Raw genomic sequence first — 24550 nt, forward strand, 5'->3', positions numbered from 1 at the left:
ATGTGCACACACATGCATGCATCTATCCATTCCGGAAACTCCGTGTACAGCCTTAATTTCCCATCTAGAACAATGCCGACTTGCCTTTCCTGACCTTGCCCCTTTGCCCTCTGCCACCAAAGTGCAGCCCCACCACACACACACACTCTCTCCAATGCAGATAATGGTGTCTCAGATCAGTCTGCTTTGCTGCAGCATCAAGACCCAAATCAATTTATCGACTCCATCAGAATGGCTGGTATAGTAATTGTTACAAGAGAAGAATGGAAAGTGAGAACGTGGCCACGTGAAAAATAAAAATGACGTTTTGTTCTTTCCTGTCCCCCCCCTTTTTTGCCTCATAGATCTTTATGTGTTTACACAGCAGAGAGCACTTTACTTAAGTTAATCAGCTCCTTCTACATTATTAATTGTGACAGGGTGCTACATGACAGGAAGAGTATTATGGGAAACATTGATCTCACTCAGATGGCGTGGACCTGAGCGGGTTTGGTATTCCTTCCCCCATCTCACTGCTTTGGGGTCCCATCAAATCACATTTCCCTGATTGACAACACAGAACACCTCCCATCAATACAATTGATTCTGTGAAAAAGGACAAGGAACATTTTTCAGCTGGAGATAGATGAATTATGGTGATGGTAAAGAGAACATTTCAGAAATCTTTCAGTTTAGAAACTTAAATTGGGAACTAAGGTACTATTATCATCCCAAACACAAGCCTAATTTATATCCTCAGAAAAATGCTACTATTAAAAGAAACTTACTACAAGTGAAAAATAGATTTAGTTGAAGCCAGCAGTGAACCTGAAGATATAATAGATGTTTTTAAAAGGCCATCCGCTAATTTTTTGTGGGACATTTTTGGTTAAGTGCACATCTTTGAAAGACATTTCATTAAAGTTCAACTTTCATGGCTTATACCTGTAGACCCTAACATAAATCCTATGTGAATGGACAAAAGTGAGTGGGTGTCATTTGTGACCTGGAAATAAAAGGTCAACCATTGGATTTATAGCTTTTTTAGTGAAAAGAACATAAAGATTCCTGCCAACTGGAGTCAATCCATATTTTAATGTTTCCTAGTTAAGATTATAAAATCAAGAGATTAGGATCATGCTGTTCAGTGAAGGTCAAAAATTAAATGTGATGGGCTAAGTGTCATTCCCAAGAGGCAGAAGTTAATATTTTAAAAACTGTTTCTACCACTGGCAGTCAAGAAATGAATTGTCCATGATCATTAACCAAGGTAAGGAGAAATCCCACTCTTATTACTAAATTTAATGATGATTATTACACTAATCAACTATATTGTTAAATTACTCTGCTGTTCTCCTTTAATGTCCCCAAACAGTAATAGTGGATCGATTGCTGTCAAATAATTCTCATATACAATTGTGAACAAGTCATGATGAGGGCTCGTGGATGAAGGCTTATTTGTGGGAAAAGAAGTTGTGGCTATTTTATGGATAAAAGAAATAACATAGAACCTTACGCTGCATATAACATTCTTCTAAGACCAAGACTCTGTGACACTACAGACATGTTATTAAGTATGATTCACCAGGACAAGTTTTTTAAATACAAAAAAAAAAAAAGAACATGCATTTCTTTTCATTATCTTTTTTTCTGTTTCATATTTTTGCCATCTTTTTCCTTCTTTGTAGGGAAAGAATCCATTTACAGGTCCTTTTCTTCTTCAAACTTGTAGAGCTCTGGATCCCATCTCCTTAGGATTTTTATTAAGGGAGAAGAAAAATTCTTTAAAGGTGTTTATAGGATGACTCAGACACATGTACCCCATGCCATTTTCAAATCCATTTTAAGATGCTGGTATTTTGGGAAGTTACAGAAATTCAGAATCCTGAAGCTGATAGTTTTCTTAAAGATTGTCACCTCCACACCCCATCATTTTTCAGATATGACTTGAAGTGCATTTTGGAATAAAGTGTGTATACTTTTGATTAAACAGCCCCTCCAGACAAGAGGGCCCAAGCTCAGGGAGTTGAAACGACTTGTGAAGCCACACAGCTAATCAGAGGCAAAGCAGGTCTGAGAGGCAGGGTTTCTGACACCAGGGAGGGAAGGGACTGGTAGTTTAATATGTGGCTTAGGATATGGGTGCACAGTTTCTATTTTACAGAGGTGATTTATAGAAGTTCAATATCCATTAGACTGACCCAAGTGCATTGGAATCCTGAGGAACAAAAGCATATGCTTCCAAAGTTCACTGTGCAGAATTTATCTTCACACACTACCACCTAGTATTGTGTGCATGTGGTGTGTGTGTGGGGGGTGGGTTTTAAACCTGTGCTTCTGTCTGTGCTCTGGGGAAGCTTTCGGTGGTGTATTTTTCTAACTTCTGTCCTTCACAGTGCAGACAAAGGTTAAAACTCCCATCTACTTTCACAGGCAAATATTTTAAGGTACTTCTATAGGAGGCAGGGAGCCGGGAGGACCTTTGATTTAAAGTTCAACATTTACATTTGTAATTTTGCCTAATTTCTGTGCTCACATTAATTAAATTGAAATTGTTTAATTAGAATAAAAACTGAAATTGATCATTAGGATTAATTTAACCTGATAGGCTTTGTGTGCTTTTCTAGACAAATATTATGAAATGTAGTGATAATGACGCAGCAAGAGGTATAATTTCACATCTTATAATGATTTTAATATCTGCCAGTTGTTCTCTCTGGTATCTGGATAGCTCTCAATGTTGCTATTAGTTCCATCATTACCATTCAGCTAGGGCCAGGCTGTATCTCTCTGCTGGCTTCTTCCCAAAAATTTTTTCCTGTCAAAGTCTAAAGATGTACCAAATTCTCTTCACCCCTCTCTCCTAATAACATAATCCTTTCCCTTAACCCACCCCACCATCTTCCAGGAACGCTATTTGCTTGGCTTTTACCCTGGGCCTTGCATCACAATGACCTTTGTAAAACAAGAACTGCAGAATGACACTCCTTATGGAATTCACTAGTGCTCCTCAGTCCTGGGGACAGTGACGTCAAATCTGGACTGTCCCTCTGCACCCCTTCCTGGCTGCTTGCTTTGAATAAGAACCAGGCACAGAATTAAGCTCCGTAGTAAGATGAGGGATTGTACCCACTGAATAACTCTAAGGGAGCAGGAGAGAGAAGGCAGCTTCTCCAAGTGCCTGATTTGTGTCCAGGAAATAGCTTGCCCTCTTCATCCTGTGCCTTCCATGTAGCTCCATCCAACGAGCATATTTCCAAATTGGTGGCCTCTGTTTCTAAAAGAAAATTGCTGAAGGATGAGAGTACTGTTTTGCCCTAAGATTCAGCATGAATGAAATAACATTAGATCTGCATCAGTCTACCAACACACTGATGAATGTAAAACTTTTTGAACTATCAGGTCAACTATCAAATTATTTTGTCTTCAGAAGAATTAAGATCTGCATGGATAGATTAAATCCTCAGGAAAATCTGCAAAGCATTTGAGTATCGAATTCCTCCCATCCACCATTTTGCCAGAGTTACTTAAAAAAAAAAAAAAAAAATTGACATTGGCAGTTATGTTTACTTTGTTTCCTGCAACAACCCTTAAGGCAGAAGTTCAAAGGATAGTGGAGAATGAGTCAAAATTGGATAGATATTTATGAGTAAGAAAGAAGAGAAACAAAAACTAGACAAAGGAGAGAACATGTGATTCTCAGTAATTTGGGATTGAGTGACCAATGGTATAGTAGAGACTATCACATATGCAGATTATTATCTTTCTGCAGCTTGGCCAATCCTTCCTGGCCAAAGGCAGAGAAACTCTTAGGGTTGTGAGTCCTGATTTCATTCAGTCGTCATAAGTAAACTGCTGCCCCCAAAGAAACTAATTTTATCGTTCATTTCTACAGAATGTCATCTATGTGGATTCTACTTTTATTCACGTCTTTATCCAATAGAAGAAACTTACTATGTTCATAGCAAAGGGTTTTATTTGGACGCATATTCACATTTAATTTGGTTTTTAAAAATCCTTAATGTGTCTAGCATTTGAGCTAGGCTAAGTTCAAGAGATTGAGAGAAGAGAGGATATAGCCAGCATACTCAAGCTGTTATTGTATTTATCCAAGAAAAGTGAGTGCCCATTATGTACTAGGCCTATATGGGCTAGCATATAGAGATAAGGTTTCTGTCTTCCCCATGTCAGAAAGGAAGACACATACATAAAAACAGCATCACCTTAGTTTAACAGCTTAGTTTAAGTTAAAAGACAAAACACTTCCATATTTTCATGTATTATTTCACTTCATCCTCACAACCACGGTGCTAGGAAGGTGTTCTTAATCAGAGGCACAAACTGAGACCAGATTCACAATGGACTCAGTCCATCTTCCCTGAGCCAGGTAGTTTCTTCTCTGAATCCCCACAGCAGTGCTTTCTTTTGAGCTATTTATCTGACTTATCACCTGTCACTGTGCAGGGATGCAACTGCTGAAGCTGGAGTACTGGGAATGCCATACCCTGCAATGCCGGGTATGCTCACCTATCAGGAAAGAACTGCTCCAGGGCCAAGATGCTATAGAGTAACACTCAGGTGTTGAAGCATTGGTTTATTATTGCTGTACCCACTTTCTTGCTCAACTCAAATTCACAGAGAAGTTGAGTGGCAGAGTTCTTGGTATTGTTTGTCCGGCTCTCCTTCCATTTCTGTCCACAAAGACCATCACTGCTTTCTCTGAACTCCAGGACCCTTCTTAGCAAGGAGATTGAGTCTTAATCTCAGTCAGCCAGGAAGCCAGTTCTCTCCAGATTGGTTTCTATGAGCATCTCAGAACCCCTACTTCAACCCTTCAAGCTTCTAAACCAAAAATAGCCGTTTCTTCCTCTCTAGTGTAACTTTGTTGGCTGGAAAATCCCTGAGATCTTTTTGACCTCAAAAATCCCTTAGGTTTTTTCATAAACATAATAAGGAGTCCCTTCTGAGTTGGGGACATTTATCTTCATAACACTTTTTAACTACATTTTTCAAGTCAGAAAACCAGTTTACACAAACCCTAGGTCTTATATTTGGAGGGAATAAATATGCATTGACCACTTTCCACAAAGAGTTGAAAATGATTTCAGAGAAATCTAAAGTCATGACTATGGAATTCTAGAATATGCATCCAGAATCTTTTTAACTGGAATGTTACCACGAAAGCCTTATCGGGAAAATTAAGAAGATTCAGTTCTCCAGGCCTGGCCTTGTCTTTCTTCCCCGCTTTCTTTGACTTTATAGTACATCTGAGGAAACTTTTAATACTAACTAAAGCTTGCTGTTGCCTGGCCTCTGAGTCTAAAATGCCTGAGAAAGCAGTACAGATTGCAACTGTAAAACATTCCTCCCCCAAGCCTTGGAAACTAGTGTACAGAGGCCGGTAGAGTTCAGAGGGAGCACATGTAAATGAGGCTCAGTTATAAACTCCTGAGGAGTGTTTTATTTAGTTTAAACCTGAACTTGAACTTGTAAACCTGTTCCTGGAGAACAACACAGAAAGCTGATGCAGTAGAACAGGAAGCCATATTTCAGCTCAGACAAGTCACTTCTTTAAAGGAAAAGAAAGTCTTCAAGTAATTTTTTTTTTTAACTGAACTGCCTTTAGGATAGCACAAGGTGGCATCTTTGCAAGATTTTTGTGATTGCAGAATCAGAAAGAAAGTTAATATGTGTCATTTGAATTTGCCACCATTCTTGCAAAGTGAACAATGGGATCTCCTAGCCATAGGGTGATTTAACAAGAGAAAAGGGTATTTAAAAAGCCAAAGAACACATAACCATCATCCAATCTGTAACTGGTTTCATTAAAATATAATAAAGTGATAGGTATGGAACTGTTCCAAATCGGCACTGTGTGTACGAGTTCTGAGTTTGTTCTTAAATCTCAATTACTAGGAGAGCACTACCAAGCAGAATTCATCTGAAAACAAAGTAAGTGATTTTGTTTGTGTGCTTGATTTTATGACACATTCTTAAATATGTCTTCAGGAATCTTTGCTTATGAAATCACCATCTTTAAAGTCATTACTAAAAGGTAAAAATGGATTAAATTTTCTGTGTTAGAATGATACTACCTCTCTCCCAGAAGCATAGATTCCTGAACATATGTTATGTTCACATCCAAATCATTGATAAGACCTTTGACAGCGACCCTTAATGCTGTAGGATTTCACCTTTGCACAATCCCCCAACCCAGCCCTACCGAGAAGCTTCCAACTCACCTCCCCTGGAAGAATATTCAGGAAGAGTCTAATTGTTTGTAGTAGTGAATATTGCTTAGTTGTAAATTTAATCTACAAATATAGAAGGAAACAACTCTGAACATAAAAAACATTTGCTGTTTCAGCATTAAAAAAAAAGTACTGTCATTTGAAACTGCCAACTCCCCCATGTGGGTTTGTTTTGCAAGTCACGTCTTAACAAAGACAAGTTTTGTTGCCATAAAACCCTAAATCCTACCACATTTTCAGAAGGAGGAGGAAAGCATTGTTCACTGATCCCTAGTTTGTGCTTTCAGGGATGGCACGTAAGAGCTTTGACTGGACTTGGGGAAATCATTCCATTTTTATCCAGGGCAGTTGGCTCTGATGAAACCCTAACCCCGTTGGGTGACATCTAGGTCACACCAATGCCTCCCTTAATGATGCTGCTTACATTTTAGGCCAATATTTCAAAGATCTGTCTCTATGTTTGTTATTTCCTCCCCCAAATAATATAATAATATTATAACAACTGGTATACTGAGGCCTGTTCTGCAGATAAGTAAAGTTGTGACCCCTGATGTCACACAGACTAGAATTTAGGTCTCTGACTTTTTCCATGGTCAAGCTCCTTCTAACCTCAGTGAGGGATATGAACAGTTTTATCCCTGCCAGTATCACATCTACACAGTGAACAAGGAAAAGATGACTCCTGGACCAATACAATTGAAAAGCAGGTGTTCCCAGAAGGTCAAAGTGTAGGAACGGGATCTTTGTAGTGTAATCAGAGCAGCCAGAGTCCCAGGGCAGCCAGTGACTGAGCTGAGACTTGAACCCAGGCCCCTGCCTCACAGTCAGGTGCTGAGTTGCATCTTACTGTACTCTCGCTCTCTTCTCTCAAGAATCTGAGAACCGAGATGCCACAACCTCCTCTGCACTCTGTCCGGATCCCGCCTCTGCGCCTCACTTGTTTGGCTCAATACACAAGCTTCCATCCCGGCTGCCAGGCGGGGTAGTTGCGGTTGCAGTTGAGTGTGCCCGCTTCCTTCCTCTTAATCCAGTGAATGGAGTGGGGAGGGCTGCTGCTTTGCATAGCCTTTGAGAGAGTAGGGGTCTGCCCTCATTCTTGTCGGGGATTGAACACAGGTGGAGAGGGAGAGAGGGAGAGAGAGACTGGCTGGAGGGGTGGGTGAAGGGAGGCAGGAAACGGGACTGGAAAGGACAGAAGGAAGGACCCTGGACAGGGAACAGAGAAGGTCCGAAGCGAAGACCTGTGCTCGGGGCCTGGCATAGAGGTTACCCGCGGGGGGTGGGAATGGGCACAGGGGGCAAGTACCGTCCAGTGCCTAAAGGGCTCCTTGACTGGAAAGGTTAGTTTGGGAATTCATTTCTGGCAAAGTAGAACATCTTCTGTCGTTCTCTTGCAGGAGGTCTCTGGGAGAATTTTTGAAATTACTGAACTTTTCACTTCAATGTTATTTTTTTTCCTTACCAGATTTTATCTACCTGCACAATCGGAACAGTAAATCTACATGATAGATTTACTGTGAACCTGAGTCATGTTTGGGAAGAGCTTTTCGGCTCTGGGGGAAGAGCAGGAGTGGGGAGGCACTCGGTGGCATGATTATTGTAACGTGGCCACGCTCGGCTGAGCGCCGACCTCCACTCCCACGCCTCTCTTTTTAAACCAGAAAGGTTACCTCCCTGGGCCACCATTGGGCCAGCCCCAAGTGTGACCGTCTGCACTTGTTAGACAACAGGCATTTAATTAAAATTGGAATCTGATGTGTAGAAAACATACATTTTTTTCATTTCATAGCTCCCCAGGAAATCATCCTCTCTTCCTGCCCTGTTCCCCTCAACTCTCCCTGCCGCCAAAAAAGAAAAAAGAAAGACAGACTAGGGGAAAGATGATTTAATGTTGAAAATCAGAAATTACAAAGGGCCAGGCTGCCTTCTTTATTTTTGCCTTTGGGGCTGACATTAGCCAATAATAAAGCCTGTATTGTATCTTCAGCCCAGAGCCAGCTCTTTTTTTATGGCTAACTTCCCATACGGAAAAGGGGTCGTCCCTTTTCAGAGCATTAAAATACAGCATTTAATGAATCTGTAACTAAAATCTTTCATCTTACGTTTGTGCAATAAAAGGGGTTGCCTGATGCCTTCTGATATTTGGCTGGACGTCGTGGAATCAAAAAACATCTTAAAGCACAAATAACAGACACAAGGCCCAAGCTGAAACATCAACCTCAGAACACCCTGGTCACAGCCTTTTCCGCAGCAGAGCCGTCCAGCGCACCGTCTGGGCTCCTCCCAGAGCAGACGCAGTGCCATCGTAGGCAAATAGATAGGAACTCTGGACGATTTCATCGGGTCCTTGTCCCCCTAATCTCCACGCTTGCGCCTCAGATCTCAAGCAGCTTCCGTGGCGTGGGCTCACTTTAATGGATAATCTATTTTTCATGAAAAAGCAGGAAATAAGCTGTCTCTTTCATAAAAAGATTTACAAAATGTAATCATTGTTGAAATATTCCCTTTGAACTGCCGTGTCCACGGGGGTCTCCGCTCCCAGAGTCGTGCTTCATTAGAACCCCCCTCACAAGCGGCTCCAGAAGGGCAGGTACACTGGCGGTGCCTGGCTTTGATGTCTTGAATGAATGAAAGAAAAGCACAATAAAAAAGAGCTGTTGATCAAGCATAAAATACTCTTTAAGCTGACAGAATAGCAGCGTTAACACACCCTAAGCTGCTTTTCGTTTTTTCCCTTTTTTCCTCACATTTTCCTGTGCTTTGTGTACACTGGGGGTTGGTATTTTATAAGAAGTCTCTGATCTATGTAGTATGCCATTCGCTAACAAAAACCAAAATAGGATTGCTTCTGTCCCACTTGGTTGCCTGACTACTCCCTCCCTCCACACCCTTCCCCCCTTCCCCCCCCCCACCCCGACCCCGGATCCCCTCTCCCCCTCATCCCCAACTTCCAAGGCATGCAGTTCAGCCTTGCAAGGCAAGGGCCCAAATGCCTTTCATAAACTTGAGCCAATTCCTTTTGTGCAGTTGGTTTCGCTGCTCTGATTTTAATACCGCAATTAAAGACAGATTTTTATTTTCTCAAGAACTTTCTTCTGCAACTGGGGAAATGGAACTGACGCAACTGCTACCTTTAACTAAGAAATTATATCATTAAATGAGAGAAAGCCGCCTTGTTGATCAATGCCTTTCCAAGGGAACTGGTCCCCCATAGGTCTCCTGTGGACCTTAAGGCCTGTACACACTTTATAGTTAGAGAACCCGTCTACCCTGGCTTTCGGCTTTTCTGTACTTGTCTCTTTCCAGGCATTAGCTCATTCGGTCCCCACAAAAACTGATAAAGTCGTTATCTCCATTTCACGGAGTCTAAAACCGAGACGCAGGGGTGCTAACTAACTTACCTAAGATCACTTAACTAGCATGTAATGGTGTACTAGTTAAATGATGGGATTCTGTTAACTCTGACTCCAGTGTCCCACCTCTCAACGACTGTGCACTCAGCCCTCCAGTAAGTCGGCCGAGCAAATGTGAGTGGGCCAGAGTGCGGTTTTTAATTCGGAAGTCTTTGGTTTCACAAGGTAAAAAGATTACCTGATAAAAACGTAGAGAGAAACCGGAAAAAAAGAACTTTACTTGATGGTGAGGCAGACACTAGGGCAAGTTGGAATACAGTGAAAGAGTCAGACTTTGGAACGACCGTTGGAATAATTGGATTGTGTATGTACTCTCAAGGTTTGGAGGTGCTGGATGGCTTATTGGGTAAAAAGATTAGTGTTTTCCCGTCTTGAGGTTTGAACCAAACGGAGGTCTTGGCCGGGAGCAGCACGTCACTCTCCAGGGAGTGGTGGTTTGGACAACTCCTCTGAGCTCGTAGTAAGTAGGCCGCGGTCCATGTTACAAAACTGTTGCACATGCTACGGCCGCAGTTGGCTGCAGTTGGCCCCGTCACAAGAGCTTTTCCATCAGAACTGCCTGGGGCGGCTTGTGGAGACCTGTGTCTCTCTGGGGAGAGCACCTTCACCTGGGGAGATGTGGACACGAGGCACGAGCGTGGGTGTGGCACAGCCGTGCTAGAAGTCACGCATCTAAATGCCTCGTTGGAGTAACCGACACCAGGCTTTGGGAGCCTTGGAGATACCTCACTTCTTCCTTTCTTCCTTTATGCAACAGTATTTATTAAGCCGCTGGAGATGCCACATGCAAGAAGACAGTTCATTTTCTTGGGGGAAAAAAATAGGTTAGTGACAGTTCAGTGACTGGGACAGAGGTAAAACCCCGGGACTAAAGGCCTGGAGAAAGACCCCTTGGAAGAAGGGACTGATAATCTGAGACAGCAAAGACTGGCAAGCATTAGCAAAGACAAGGAGAGGGGGACCCCTGCGCCAAGGCCCAGCAGAGGGAAAGTATTTGGCTTTGGGGGGATCTGGAAGAAGGTTGACACCGCACAAGTGTTGAGTACAAGCAGTGAAAAGATAAGGCCGCGAAGGTAAGCAGGGCCAGTCACTGCCCATTAACATTTTAGTAGTTTCCTGTACAATAAACAAGTCTTGGTTTAGTGTTATTGAAAACAGGCTTTCTTTAATTAACAAAATCACACAAGAAAAATGGCTGCAGAGATCAAAGCCCGTAGCTGGCAAGACCAATAACTGACACCTGGGTACAGCGTGTCACCTTTGTCAGAAGGAGCCAGTGTTAGAAACTGCTTTCCCCTCATGGAATGCAGAATGGCCCTACAGTAGTCCTCTAGGGGCCAGAGGACAGAGTCCTGCTTACTTGAAGTCACACAACTAGTCAATGGAAAAAGTGGGACTAGGTCCTGGGTCCCTCGGACATTGGATACTCAGCCTTATCGGCTGACATAAGTTTTTAAAGATCCAACTGTGAGAAGATCAGGGTAGCTGGTCTCTTGAAGGATATAGAAGTCTAAAATCCAACGCTTTCTTTCTGCAGGGCAACTCCTTAAGAGCAGGTACCGTATCTGTTGTACTCATTATATCCCCAGAGCCTAGCATACAAAGCACACAGTAGATGCTAGGACTTGTTACGTAAGTGATGAAGTACTCCCAAATGATGTATACTAACGTGAGAAACCAGGAGTTTCTCACTCCGAGGCCCTGTCCATTTCCATTGGATTAGAAGCGGGCAGGGGAGGCTTCCAGACCTCTGGCTGATTTGCCAAGGACAACTCATTTGGGCTAAACGGTGGGCTTGAGCTCATCGAACAAGAGCAGGAAGCCAAAAATGACTAACTGGATTAATGTGACCCAGAAGAGATAGCGTCTGCTCAAGAGAGAAGTCAAAATGTTGACCGCAACTCATGCAGTACTGGTCGGCAACGTCCTCTTCGGGGGCTGATGGAGTAGGAAGGAGTGGGGACTGGGGGCCGAGGCCTCCCTGTATTTGCGTGTTTCTGTTTTCTGTGTGTGAATGTCCTGAAATAACCCACCTTGCCTGGAGAAGAAAGCAAAGTGTCACACCCAGTTCTGGATTCCACATTAACAACCTCCTTCCGCAGCGCTCAACTTTGCCCTTGAGGCCTTTTGTTTAACTTTTTAATTTGAAAAACAGATTCTGCTGCGTCACAGTCTGTTCCGCCCTCCCCACCCCCACCCCTAGCACCCTCTCCCTTTTTTTGGTTAAAGTGAAATATAGCTATCTCAAACAGACTTGCGTTTCCTTTTGTTTCTAAAATATACATCCTGCCCTCTTAGTGAAAAGTGTAATTAAAAGCCTTTTTAAAAGTCGTTATTTGCATTAGAATGTTTGGTGTCAACTAAGAAGTTGAGTCTTCATCAACCATGTCTTAGGCACCCTCCTGACCAAATTTTGGAAAGTAACCTCAGTTTCCTAATTGCTCTCCCTACAACATAGGAAAGGAAAGAGACTGCTTTCAAAGCTACCAAGAGCCATTTCAGGCTTCCTGCTTACGATGCAGCCGGATAGATGTTGTTTATGGTTCATAAAACCTGACTACTGTGAGTATTCCAGAATCCTGGCAGAATGGGATTCGAACTTTCATGGAGCTGTAAATTAAGGGGCGGGAAGTGTGATAAAACTCCTTAGAGAAAGGTGAAAAAAAAAAGTCGCGCTGCAATGGTTAAATGAAATTTTATAAGCACATTCAGTGTGGAGCTGTTTTGCATTACATGAGTTGAATACCTTAGAGACGCCACATCTGCAGGCACTTTATTAAATCCTTAGTCAGCACTTTCCAACCTGATGAGATTACTTCTTCATTTGACTGGAGAAGAGGAAAGCTGAGCTCTGGTCCTGGACTGCAGATTTCTTTTGATGTTTCACCTTGAACACTGAGAGAGGACAATTACCCCCCCTTCCAGCCCCCTCCCCTCCTCCTTTAGCACATCCCAAACTGTAGAAATTGTGAATGTAACAGAGTAATTTTACTTAACTCGAGCCCCCGTGGGAGTGTGGATTTATGGATCTCCAAAACTACTATAGCTGAGAGTTCGCAAGGAAAAAAAAACAGATCAAAGCTCTGTGTTTACTTCCTTAATGTAAATGTATCAAGATAACATCATCCGATATTGTATTGTAATATTGGAACTCACTGCAGATAAGGGACAGAGATTCCTTTGTAGTCCATCTGGATACAGGAGGTTAGATTGAAGGGCTATAAAATATGAAGGCAGAAACCATATGAAACCTAAGCTTATGTCAGTAAATATCTGAAGACAATTTTTTGACTCTCCATAAATGAATTTTGTTTAATGTGGCAACATTTTCCCAGTGATTTTCTCCTCAACCCCAACAATTTAACAATCTCAGATTTCTTTAATATTTTTCTTGTACGATCCAAGAAGAAAATGCCCAGAATTATTCGTCAAGTAATGTTTGGAAACTTGCACTGCTTGAATAATAGATTTTATAATAAAACATCACAAGAGAAAAATGGGCTTTTCCAAACATTATCTTGTTCATTGGACGTCATTCGTAGTTCATGGAAGTTTTTAGAAGTCGAGTGTCTTACACACGTGCGACTATCACACTCGTCTGTAACGGACTTAGGAGGGTCTTCAGCTACAAACTGATCATGAGAACATTCGATGAAATGGATGGATTTTTTTTTAGCATTATAATTGTTTATCTGCCATCTCTACAAATAAATTATTTAATCAAAGAGCCCTCATTCAAAAAAAAAAAAAAAAAATCCCTGTGTAGTTCCCCTAACCGGCTGACTTCCCATTCTGGAAAGCCTTGGTCAAGTAGCCGGGTTAATTGTCATGAAGATTAGTGTAATGTTGAAATAAGGACTAATGGTCAAATTATAGGAGTGAAAAAGTTTGAGAATAGGTTTTGGTTTGGGCCTGAAAGGGTTAATTAAGTTTTTTTCACGAGTTCTTAAAGACCCCTAACCCAGGCCTTCAGGAGCCATATTGACACCCCACCCCAGGGCAACTCGCTCCTCTGGTGACATGTTGCTGGTCAGAGCACAATAGCCTTCTGTGTCTGCAAATCATTGCTAAAATCATCCCAAGGAAAAAAAAAAAGTTTGAAAGCTTTAACGTTAGACAAAAGCCCAAGAGCTGCAGTGCTAGGCTCAAAAACTCGGAGTCAGCAACTTCTATTGATTAAAAACTAACCTTTAAAGTAACTCTGAGAGTGTGTGGTTAGCATTTAAATTTAAACATGTCATGAGTTGATTTGTGTTACTGAATACCAACTCAGAAGGAGTAACATTCACATCGCATTTTTTTTATAATTCCCTTAAGCAGCTAAAGTATTTCATGAAATGTCAATAGGGCAAAAAGAAAAAGGGGGGGTGGGTGGCCAAGGCTGGGCCTGTAGTTTTCTTTCCCATGCAAATATTCACCCCCCAAAAGAAAAGTGTGGAGAGTGAAACACAATAATTAGTCCTTTGTCTAACTTTCCCAAGTGCCAGAGAAAGACAGATTAATTAAATATACAACAGTGTTGGTTTTTGGAGTGGGGGTCTTGCTTGCTGTGTAGGTCATAAATTAGGCAGAATAAATACTTCAATGTGTTTGCAGTGAGCCTGCTACGTCAGAGCCACTGGAAGGTTGGTGGGAGGAGAGCGGAGGGTTTCTTGCTAATGATAGTCACGTCTGGGTCTGTCTGGTTGCTCTTAGCAACCAGACATGATGTAACACCAGGATGAACTTGAACTTGGGGGACTTGAAAAGAGAACAATAGACCAGAGCAATCAATAAAGCCTATTTCAGTGAAGGATTACAGAGCTGCTCTGGGGTAACCTTGTCGGCAAGGCACACACTGAATAGTAAGATGTGTGAAGAAACTTTTTTTTTTCCTTTGCTTTGCTTTTTAAGAGAAGCGTAGAGGCACTGCAGATTTTTGTAGTGCACCAAGGTTGTGTCCAGAAACTGTGGTATGGAAAACTGCTCCCCCTGCTGACTCACTGGGTCCCAGGTGCTTGCTTCAAGAACTACGACACAGTGTCAGATTTAAGAAGTCTGGAATTTCACAACTGACTTAGAAAGTGTGAGAACAGAAATTGTAAGCGTTATTCGCCGCACCCAAAGTTTGAGACTTTTGTTAGAGGGCGCCTCGGCTCTAACTAGGAGCCACGTCAGCTAACCGGGAGGCCCACGAGAAATAATAGTTTGGAGTCTGCCTCCCCGCGACTCTCTTCCCCCCTCTTCTTTCTTTTGTCCAGTTCGATTTAGGCCGTGTGTATTTGCCAGGATGATTTCCTTTCAGTACACAAGAGGCTTTATTGTGTTCCTCAAAGCATGTGGTCAAAGAATAACATCTAAAAGTATACAGGATGAGTAGTTTTTCGGTTTAGGCTTAGGTTTTTTTCAAGTCCTCTGGAGATCAAAGGTAGCCTGTGTGACCAGGAAATCTTATCCCAACCTCCATGTAGCTATCACTTCGCCATTTATCCTGGGATCAAAACGAGTCCCTGCTTTACCTAATTGAATCTCTTGGACACGGCTGAGCCTTCATCTGACTGAATCAACCCAAATGTAACCCTTTCTGATGCTGTCAACTCAGAGATTTCGGAAGCATTCACTTTTGCCAGAGGTTGATGATGTTTCTGTGAATAATGATAAATGTGGTGAATTTGGTAGGGTATTTCTGGAGAAAAGTTGTCAAAAGCCGTATACTTTATTTCACTTGTGAAACTGACCCTGATATTAGACCATAATTGGTCACTTTGTTTAGCTAACATAGAAGAAGTGCCAGCATATCGAGTGACGTATCACCAGACTATTGCCCAAAGCTAATCACCTAAGGATTTATGAAAGGAAAAGGTAACTGGGCCCAGCAGGTATATGGAAGGGTCTAAATAAGTGTCGAATGAACGAAAGCATGTACGAGGGCTATGCAGGTGACCTCATTTTTTTCCTTTGGACGTCACGGCAGCTAATAGGATGAAATCTTGATACCACATGATTATTTTATGTCATTTTTGAAAACATTATTTTAGAAAGATTGAGCTTGAGAGGAGCATTTTACATCGTAAAATCTACCTCATGTACATCTAAGGAAATTGAGTAGGAGATGCTGTGACTTGTCCAAAATCACCCAGGATTCTTGGTACAGCCCTTTGTCTACTATAGCTCCATTTACTCTTATTTCACTGCTGATCATCTGTGCCTGTTACAAGAATGTGGCAATAACATCTCATTGAAAAGGAGACGTTGTGAAATTCATCAGAGAAGACACTCATCATGACGCAAAACCTCTCCCCTCGCCCATTCTCCACTCATTCAACATTTCTTTGTTGAGAAGCTTCTATTCCAGGCACTGTGCTAGGTGCTGAGGGTTCAATCAAAAACCAGACGATGAAGCTTCCTGCCATCCTATAGCTGCCCTCTCCAGACTGCAAAACCCATATATGTATTTCAAGTGGACATAAATACTTTATTTTGTAAGATACACTCAAAACATTGGCAAATCCCAACAAAGGCATTGAATTTCAATTTCAGAAGAGTGAGATCAGTTTCAGTGTCTCAAGATTTACTACTGTTTGTCATTCCTTTACTTTTCCCAGTGAATCCCCTCTTCGTCCCTAACGTAGATCTTGATTTCACCGTTGGAAGGACAACTTTTAAAATGTGTTATTTTCCAAATTGTGCCTCTAATTGCACTTTTCCTTTTGTCTTCCAGTCCTGGTACCTGGGATAAAAGTCGCAGCGTCCCACCATCCACCAGACAGACCACCTGACCCCTTCTCAACTCTGTAACATGGACGCATCCTCAACCCAGCGCAGTTACAACTTCACTGTCACTGGAAGGGGAGAATCAAATCAACTTGTACATGGAAACAGCGAGCATTATGGTCCAACAGCAAAGGCCATAACCTTTTGGGATTTTTTTTTTTTAATACTTTAGGGACTGTTGTAATTTTCTCATATGGTGCTGGAAATGGTTGGGCTTTGTAACATTTGAAGTGTTTTCCGTGGTAGCGTGAGCATTAGGCGATGCGGCTGGAGAAGGTCTACCCTTGCTCACTGACTTTCCATTGTGACACACTTGCTTTACGGAGCCCAGCTGTTTCACAGTATTTCATGAATTTACCCACACAGGTGTGAGCCTCCTTGAGCAGTCAGGAGACACATGGAGAACTAAGTCTTTTGTAGTAGCTGAGATCTGCAATATATAACTTACGGGACAGTCAAAGGGCAATGTTTTTCTGTAACATATTGGAAAAAGAAAACGCAGTTATGTTCCTTTTTTATTTTTTCTTTTAGTTCGGTTTGGTTCAGCAGTCAGCAGTTAACTAGATAACATGGCCCGGAAGGACAGTGAATCCACTCACGTTGCAGAATAATTCCGAAAATGGCAAACTACTACTACTACTATTCAGTTTTTTAAAAGTTTTGAAATGCTGCACTTACATTTAAAAAAAAAAAAAAAAAAACATTTTTTCAACAATTTCAACAATGACACACAAATTCACATGGAAATGGGGAAGATGGTCTGTTTTGACAGAAACTGACAGGAATCAATCAAAACAATCGAATTTTGAATTGAGTAAAGTGCAATTTCATTGGATAGCTAAATATCTTTGTAAGATAGAGATTGTTGAAAATTCTATTTTTGTTTTTCAAGTCCTTCCACCCCAGGACTCTAAATTATTGGGGTAAAAAACAGCCTTGCAAGAAAAAGGGGAGCTATTTTTGCTTTTTATGTTTTTTATTGTTAAACTTGTATCCCTTTAAAAACTGAAGGAAAATTAAAAAAAAAAACAAAAAAACAAATCTAATGGTGCTTTTACCACAATATGTTAACTACATTAAATGCTAATTAATTATTTTCTGTTATCAAAGCACATAACTAAAATGAAATCATGGTATCTGTTAATTTTATAAGCTAGAAGTCACTATAATGGATTATGCCAATTCTGAAAATTTTTACATGTATCAGGCAACATAGGATTTATCAGTTATCAGACACTTCATTGTTCCAGAGATTGTCCAGAAATTTTAAAGACCTTTGCGCCCCTGAACTGGGCTATGGGAAAATAATATTAATAATAATAATGAAACCAATACTGACACAAATGCTGGTGCCCATTCAGATCAAGGGTACTTGTTAGGGAAAAAAAAAAAAGTTTGCACCCCCAAATGTCCTGTATCTTATGTAAAAAGAAAAAAACCACAAAAAACAAACAAAAAAAAGTGCAAGTGATTTTTCTACCAGACAGCGAAGCACCCCTTTGCTTCCCATGCAACTTCAAGAAGGTTTCCTATACTATACATATATATACGTTCTGGTTGGCAAGCCCTGCTGATCAGAGAAAGTCTCTGCATGTTCTAGTGTTAGTAACTAATTTTTATATAGCTAATGTAGGATAAAGTAGAGTGCATTAAGACACAATATTGTAATCCCTACTCTAGGCACTTGCCTTTAAACTATGTTTTTCAGCCCTTCAGAAGGGTTCTACTACTGTCCTATACAATCAAGTAACTGAAATTCTTGGGAAGACACTTTGCTCCTCATCTTTCCCCCCCGAAACAATGTTGTTTTGTTTTGGTTTTTTTCCTTAATTTGCACGAAAACAAAAATTCCATATCAATGTGCCTTGCCCTGGATAGCGATTATTTGTGGAATTGTTGCACATGCTCCTCTATTGAAAGGGGTTTTTCCCTAGTCAAGCGTTTGGAGACACTTTTTGTAAATGTGACTTTTACGTCAGCCATTGTCAGTTTCAACATCTAGAACTAAATAGAGAGTTAGTTGTTCCGCAGATAGGAGTAGTCTTTTTTGTCCTCTGTGGTCAGTGGCAGTGCTATTCTGAGATCTGTAGATGCTTAGAATATCAGTATTTTGGATGTTGCTGCATTTTACAATTTATTTGGAGTCTTCCTTTATTCCCCTCCCCGCCCCCAGATCTATGAAAATATGCAATACCTGCTTATATCGTGTAGAAAAGCTTAGCTATGATTAATTTTTCTTTTCTTTTTTTTTTATTTGACCAAAGTCGGTGCTGCACTTGACGCAGTGTGTTTTAGGTGTCTGTCTTTGTACTTTATTTGTGATTTTTGAATGCACGTGCGCAGGAAGGGCTCCTCTTAGAGAAGCAGTCAAACTGTGAAGCACTAAGCTGACCCTGCTTCAAGCAATTTTGTTTTTACAACTGTTCCTTTCACAAGCAAGCCTTAAAAAAAAAAAAAGACAACTTCCCTTTTCTTCAGCTCCCACACCCCATTTTTCTTAGCAGACTGCAGTCAATCCACATTCAATACAAAGTATATAATGCCCATTTTTATATGCACGTTTTTAAACTTCCAAGTTCTGAAAATTGTTTACTGGTTATCTCTATTTAAGGAAAAAAAAAATAAAATAAAACATTTTGGATTTTCATATGTGTCTGATAAGTGGTTGAATAGTCGTTTGGCGCTGTTGTATGGTGTGATTGTCAGTATATGGTGTCACTTCCTCTAGCCAGCCAGCATACTTTGCCTTCCCCTATAGCACTTAGCTGGGCATTACTTTATTATGACATATGTGCACTAAAAAAAGAAAAAAGAAAAAAAAAAAAAGAAAAAAAAATAGCAGCTTTCAGTGCTTCACAGTGAAGGGAAAAAAGCCTAGACAAACATTTTGTCAGAACCTTGCGATAAGCCAAGGTATTACCAGTAAATTGGTTGTATATACAATAAAATTGCACCCTTTTTTTAAAACAAAACAAACTAAGCAATAGTTTGGGCAGTTTTAGTTGTTTTTAGTGAGCATGTTGTAGTCATGACTGCAAAGAGAGAGATTAACTGCCCACTCAGAAGATATGTAATTTGTATTGTTGTATAGTTTTATTGATTACACTGATTTATTCTACCCTATTTTATAATGCAGGACTTTTGTAATGTTGTTTAAATGAGGAAAAATTTCTGTCAAATTAGCCTAGTGAAATTTCTGATTGTTCATTATAAAGGCAGCGTTCATAGAATGGCTTTTCTTTCTTTCCTGCCCCCCCTCCCTTTGGGAACTGGATTTAAGTTTAAAACTTTCCTGTTTCCTTTTTTTTTTTTTTGTAAGTATTTAAATACAGTTATTTTTTTTTCTCTCTCAATGGTATAGCATATTCCTATGCTTGAGAAGTATAGGTCTACTGAAAAACCATTGTAAATGGACGTTACAGGTATGCTGTATTTTTGAAGGTATTTTGTTGTATTAAGTTTGATGAAGCTAAAATTAGGGAACTCTGAACAGATTTGCAGGAAAAAAATGTTTTAAAGGCTTTAAAACATTAGGGAGGCAGTCTAGGGTGATAACGAACGGGGTTAAGTATTAAACACACTAAGTTATATTTTTGTTCATGTTTCATTGTCCAGAAAGCAGCAGGAAACTGTAGTTCAGTTGTGATCAAGCAGGAAAAAAGAAACACCAACAATATGAGTGTTTAACCTTTTTAGACTCAAAGTCAAGCGAAGATTTTTGAGGAAGACTTTGCTACCTGGGGTGTGTAGACTGACAGACTGAGGGCCATCCGTGTTTGAAGGCCCAGCCCTTGATTCTGAGACCCATTTGAACTTTTTCTCTCCCGTCAAATGGCATTAACAATATTGGCAAAGATAAGTCCCTCAGATAACTCTCCATTTTCTTCTTTGGGAACTGAAGTCAGAGGCACAAACACTAAATCATATCATTTTTCTGTATGCTTTTTTTTTTCTGGCCCGTCCCCTTGCCACTAAAACGCTCCTTGTCTGATTATTCATGGGCAGAGGACCTCTTTCCAATGCCGCTCTATCCATCCCACAGTCTTTTTCTTTCCTTTGAGGTTTGAACTAACTTTTCTGTTTCTTCACACCCTGGCATGACAGTTATTGTGTCAGCCCCTCCCTACCCCACAGTCAGGCGTGGGCTACGGGCAAGCCAAGGCACACTTCCCAAAGCTTATATTCTTCATACTCTGACCGGTGAAGTGTAAAGGAACCCAGACTTCCCAGAGTCACAGTATTCAGGCAGCCCATCAGAAGATGCAAAACCCATCTCAAAAAGTTTGTCTTTCACTTTTCGAACCCTTATCCTCATAGGCTTTGAACTCTGTAGTTACAGTGTCATAAAGTATTTATGAAATCTGGATTAAGAAAAAATTTTTTTTCCTTGTGATTGTTTTTTCTGGGGGGAGGGAGTTTCTAAGAATGTCATTTAATGTACTTGGCATCATATCTGTTTGTCCATAGTGGTGGTGGTCTCTCTCTCTCTCTCTCATTCTCTCTCTCTCTTTCTTTCTTTCTTTTTTTCTTTCTTTCCTGGTAGCAGGCCTCCATAGAACCAATTTAAAACACAACTGGCATGGTAATGTACGGAGAGCTTCAGTGTCACCTCGCCACCCACCCTCCGAGATCTGTCCTAAGACATGAGACAGTCTCAGAAAGCTGCACTGCCCCCCAGCACAGCTTTCATTCAAATCAGCTTCCAAGGCCAATTTTCGTCCTGAAGTCAATGCATGTATTTACTGTTTGACAGTAAACCCGCTCTGCCTTCTCCACGTCCAAGGCTGTGCATTCGTCTAATTAGTGTCGTGTATGTTTTCCTCTTATTTTTTCCAATAAAAAAAGCAGTGGGATGAAAATTGCTTTGATATATAGCAGGTAACATTGAAGCTATTCCATAGCACTTAACTGTAGTGAATACTGTGTCACCAATTCTGAAATCAATTTAATGTTTAATGCAAATCCATTACATGGTGCTATTACAGGCTGACAAAATGATTTACACAAATGTGACAACTTGGGCTCAATTCACTCTGCTTTCCAACAGTGTAAATGCATAGCAGTGTTTATCTGCATGAGAACTATGCACTAATCTATCTGAAGAAAAACTATATCAACTTTGGTATCTACTTTCCGTTTACTTCAATCCTTGCCTTTTTGGTCATTGTTATAATGCCAGCTTTAGGACAGAAAGAATTATAAGAAAACCAGCATAATACCTGATATATTAAAATGTAGTGCCTGTGAAATCTGTATTATATTGCTCTTCTGAAGTAAGATTTTTCTACACCGGTAGCCTTCGCTGTCTGTCAGTCAGGACCTTCTGGTATAGGTGATGTAAAATAACCGTACAATATTAATGCATGCTATTCCATAATGCTTAGTGAACTGTATGAATATTACTCAAAATTATGTTAGTCTTTTTTTCTGACTTGGTTCTTGTCAGCTAGGTTTAAAGGTATTTCACTGAGAATGCAAATTCTGTCTTTTCTTGATTTCGGCTGTTTTCAGTATTTTGGAGGTATACATTTACTTAATTCAGTATTACTTGTGTTTTTGTTTTCGTTTTTGTTTTTTGTTTTCTTTTTCCTAGGGGACAAGCATGGGTGTTTGATTTCAGAAATCAGTCCCTGGCAAGACTTTTGTCTCAAAACGACCATTTGAATTTCAAGAACTCTGCTCTGAAGACACTGAGGACATTTCCAAATGAGGGACATTTTCCTTCACCCTCGACTGAAGCTTTGCTGATCCTGAAGCGTTTTCTTAACGGACAATGTTCAGCCAGGTACCCATGCTTGATCCGTCTTCACACCAGACTTCCTCATATTAAAACAAAAAAAAAAAAAAAAAAGAAAAAAAAATCTTTATGAGATCACGTGGCTATTTAGTTTCATGCACAGTTGCAATATTTTCTTCAAAAATAAAACTCTGTACAAACTTTGGGCCCGATTCATAAGAAAAAGAAATTGGCTATTAACACGGGATTTTAAAAATATAACTATTTTTTTTTTTTTGGTCTAAATTTGAAATGACTTGCTTCCCAAATGAAATGTTTCATCTCATTTTTTTTTTTTCCTAAGCCAGCACTGATCTGCCTTTTATGCCCCAAAGGGTTACATAATCAAATTAGGCGGCCGGGGAAATGGGGAGCAGATACCAGAAATGCTCAGAAAGATGAGGAGGACCACCTGCCCTTGAGCACGGTAACTGGGGAGGCAGCAGCATGTGGGGGTCAGGACCTTGCCTGTGTGCCAGGCATCATGAATTTCCACTTGTGGACTCCTGATGCTATTTACTTAAAAAAACACAATTTCCGAAGTACGTCTGGACCACAAGCATATATGGTGGAAGTGCCACCTCTAATCCAACCAGAGCACCTTCAGGGTGAAAAATACTCCCCAGGGTGTGCGATGTGAACTTGTGTCTCTCCACGGTGGTTTCAAGGACAAATGGTGTCCAAAGAATGGGGCTATTTTTCCTGCTGTTTTTATGCTCAGCTTCTTAAAATAACACAAGCTTTCTTCCCTTTTTGATTCTATTTGTGTTACACTTATTTTGTTAATTTTTAATTTTTTTTAGTAATAGTCTATAATTTAGCACTTTTTTTTTTTCAAACATCTCAACCGAAGGCCACAAGGCCACTAGCTACGTTGGGATGGAGGCTTGAGAGAGCTGCCCTTTCTCCCTGGTCTCCGACTGCCTTTCTGCACTGCAAAGGCATTTCGTAGCATCACCACTGAGGTACTAGCTAGACCCAGAGCTGGAGCTTTATCAGATTCTAGGAGGTCCTTAAGGAAGACTTTCAAAGGCAAATACACGACCCCCACCCCTACTGCCCTGACCTTTTACCAGAACAAAGTTCACCGGGGGCTTTTCCCACCACCCTTGGAAATCTGTCTGCTCAAGATACCTCGGTTTTTTTTTCATTTCAAATTGTGCGGGGAGGGGATTAAACACTTCCAGTGATGAGAGAGCTGTTGTGACACTAAACACCCCCGTGTTAATAAGTTGGCTTGACATTTGTTTTTTATGAGCCGGGCCCCCTGTGCCTCTAGTATACTTGTATTGACTCTCATAGTTACCCTTTTAGTTTGACTGTGTTCTGTGAAAATTTGTAATTGGTTGAGAATCACTGTGGGCGTCCATTCTTATTCAACTAAATCTCCACAGGTTTTTTGAGCTGGTGTGGATTAGTTTAACTCTTGTATTCAACCATTAGTGCTACCACCTTCTCACATTACAATACAATTACTGGAAGCAAGTACTGCATTTCCTATGCAACAAAAAAGGAAAATAAAAAATTGCTAATGCTATGGAAGCTGTGTCATCATTTGCTTTAAATCATACCTGGGTGGTAGTGTTTGAGTGACAGTTACGGGTGTGGATTGGAGTTTCCCCGGAAGACAGACGGTCTCTCTGCACCATGGCGTTTGCATTATCCTTGATGGATGTCAGGCACCTTGTGCCCTTCACAGGGTTCTCGTGGGCCATATTGGCTTTTTTACCTACTTAGGCAAATGCAAAACTTCACACTCACATAGTGCTTACCATGTGCCTGATATTGCATCAGTTCTAAGTGCCTTAGATATTGCATCAGTTAGGGCCCAGGCAGGAACTAGGAAAAGGGTCTAATAGGTTTTCCACCACACGTACAGCCGCCACCCCTGAAGTCAGGGAAACAAAAGTGAAAGGTCGGGTTACCAGAACCTAGGAGCTCCAAGGAGGGACCTCCCACAGACGATGTTTGGATCTTTACTGAGAGCAGTCACCATGAAGGTGGGGGGCACCCCATGGCTCGTACTCAGACCTCTCAGAGGACGTGGGCAGCCGGTGCTGGGACCGCCGAGGGGTTCACAGCCAAGGGTATCAGCACTTCTGAGGCAGTAAAGCCTGACTGGTGCTGGGAGAGTTGAAAGGAGCTGGGGCTGATGGTGCCTCCACCCTTGGCAGCCGTCACATTGTGGGAAGGAACTGAACCCACAAGGAAGTCCCTTCTTGCTTTCCTTCCTACTCCTAGGCTCCTGCCAGGGTCTCTCACTGGCTAGATCTAACCGGAGCCATCTGGCAAAGGAGTCTGGAAAATGTCGTGAGAAAACTACCAGCCCCACAGAACAGCATACGGAAGGGTGGGCTTGGAGACCAAAGACAATAAGT

The 24550-nt window shown here is 41.1% G+C and overlaps 1 protein-coding gene across 4 annotated transcripts in view; it reads left to right on the plus strand.

The window, feature by feature from the left end:
• NFIA (nuclear factor I A) overlaps window positions 1-23709 on the plus strand; it is a 379131-nt gene extending 355422 nt beyond the window's left edge. For all 4 annotated transcript variants that reach the window (XM_057547737.1, XM_057547732.1, XM_057547739.1 and 1 more), the window contains one exon: window positions 16344-23709. In XM_057547737.1, the coding sequence (XP_057403720.1) occupies window positions 16344-16420 (77 nt within the window). In that variant the 3' untranslated portion in view covers window positions 16421-23709. The remainder of the gene's footprint in view (window positions 1-16343) is intronic.
• The last annotated feature ends 841 nt before the right edge of the window (window positions 23710-24550 follow it).

The sequence above is a fragment of the Balaenoptera acutorostrata genome, chromosome 1 (genome assembly GCF_949987535.1).
Source record: "Balaenoptera acutorostrata chromosome 1, mBalAcu1.1, whole genome shotgun sequence".
NCBI classification, from domain to species: domain Eukaryota; kingdom Metazoa; phylum Chordata; class Mammalia; order Artiodactyla; family Balaenopteridae; genus Balaenoptera; species Balaenoptera acutorostrata.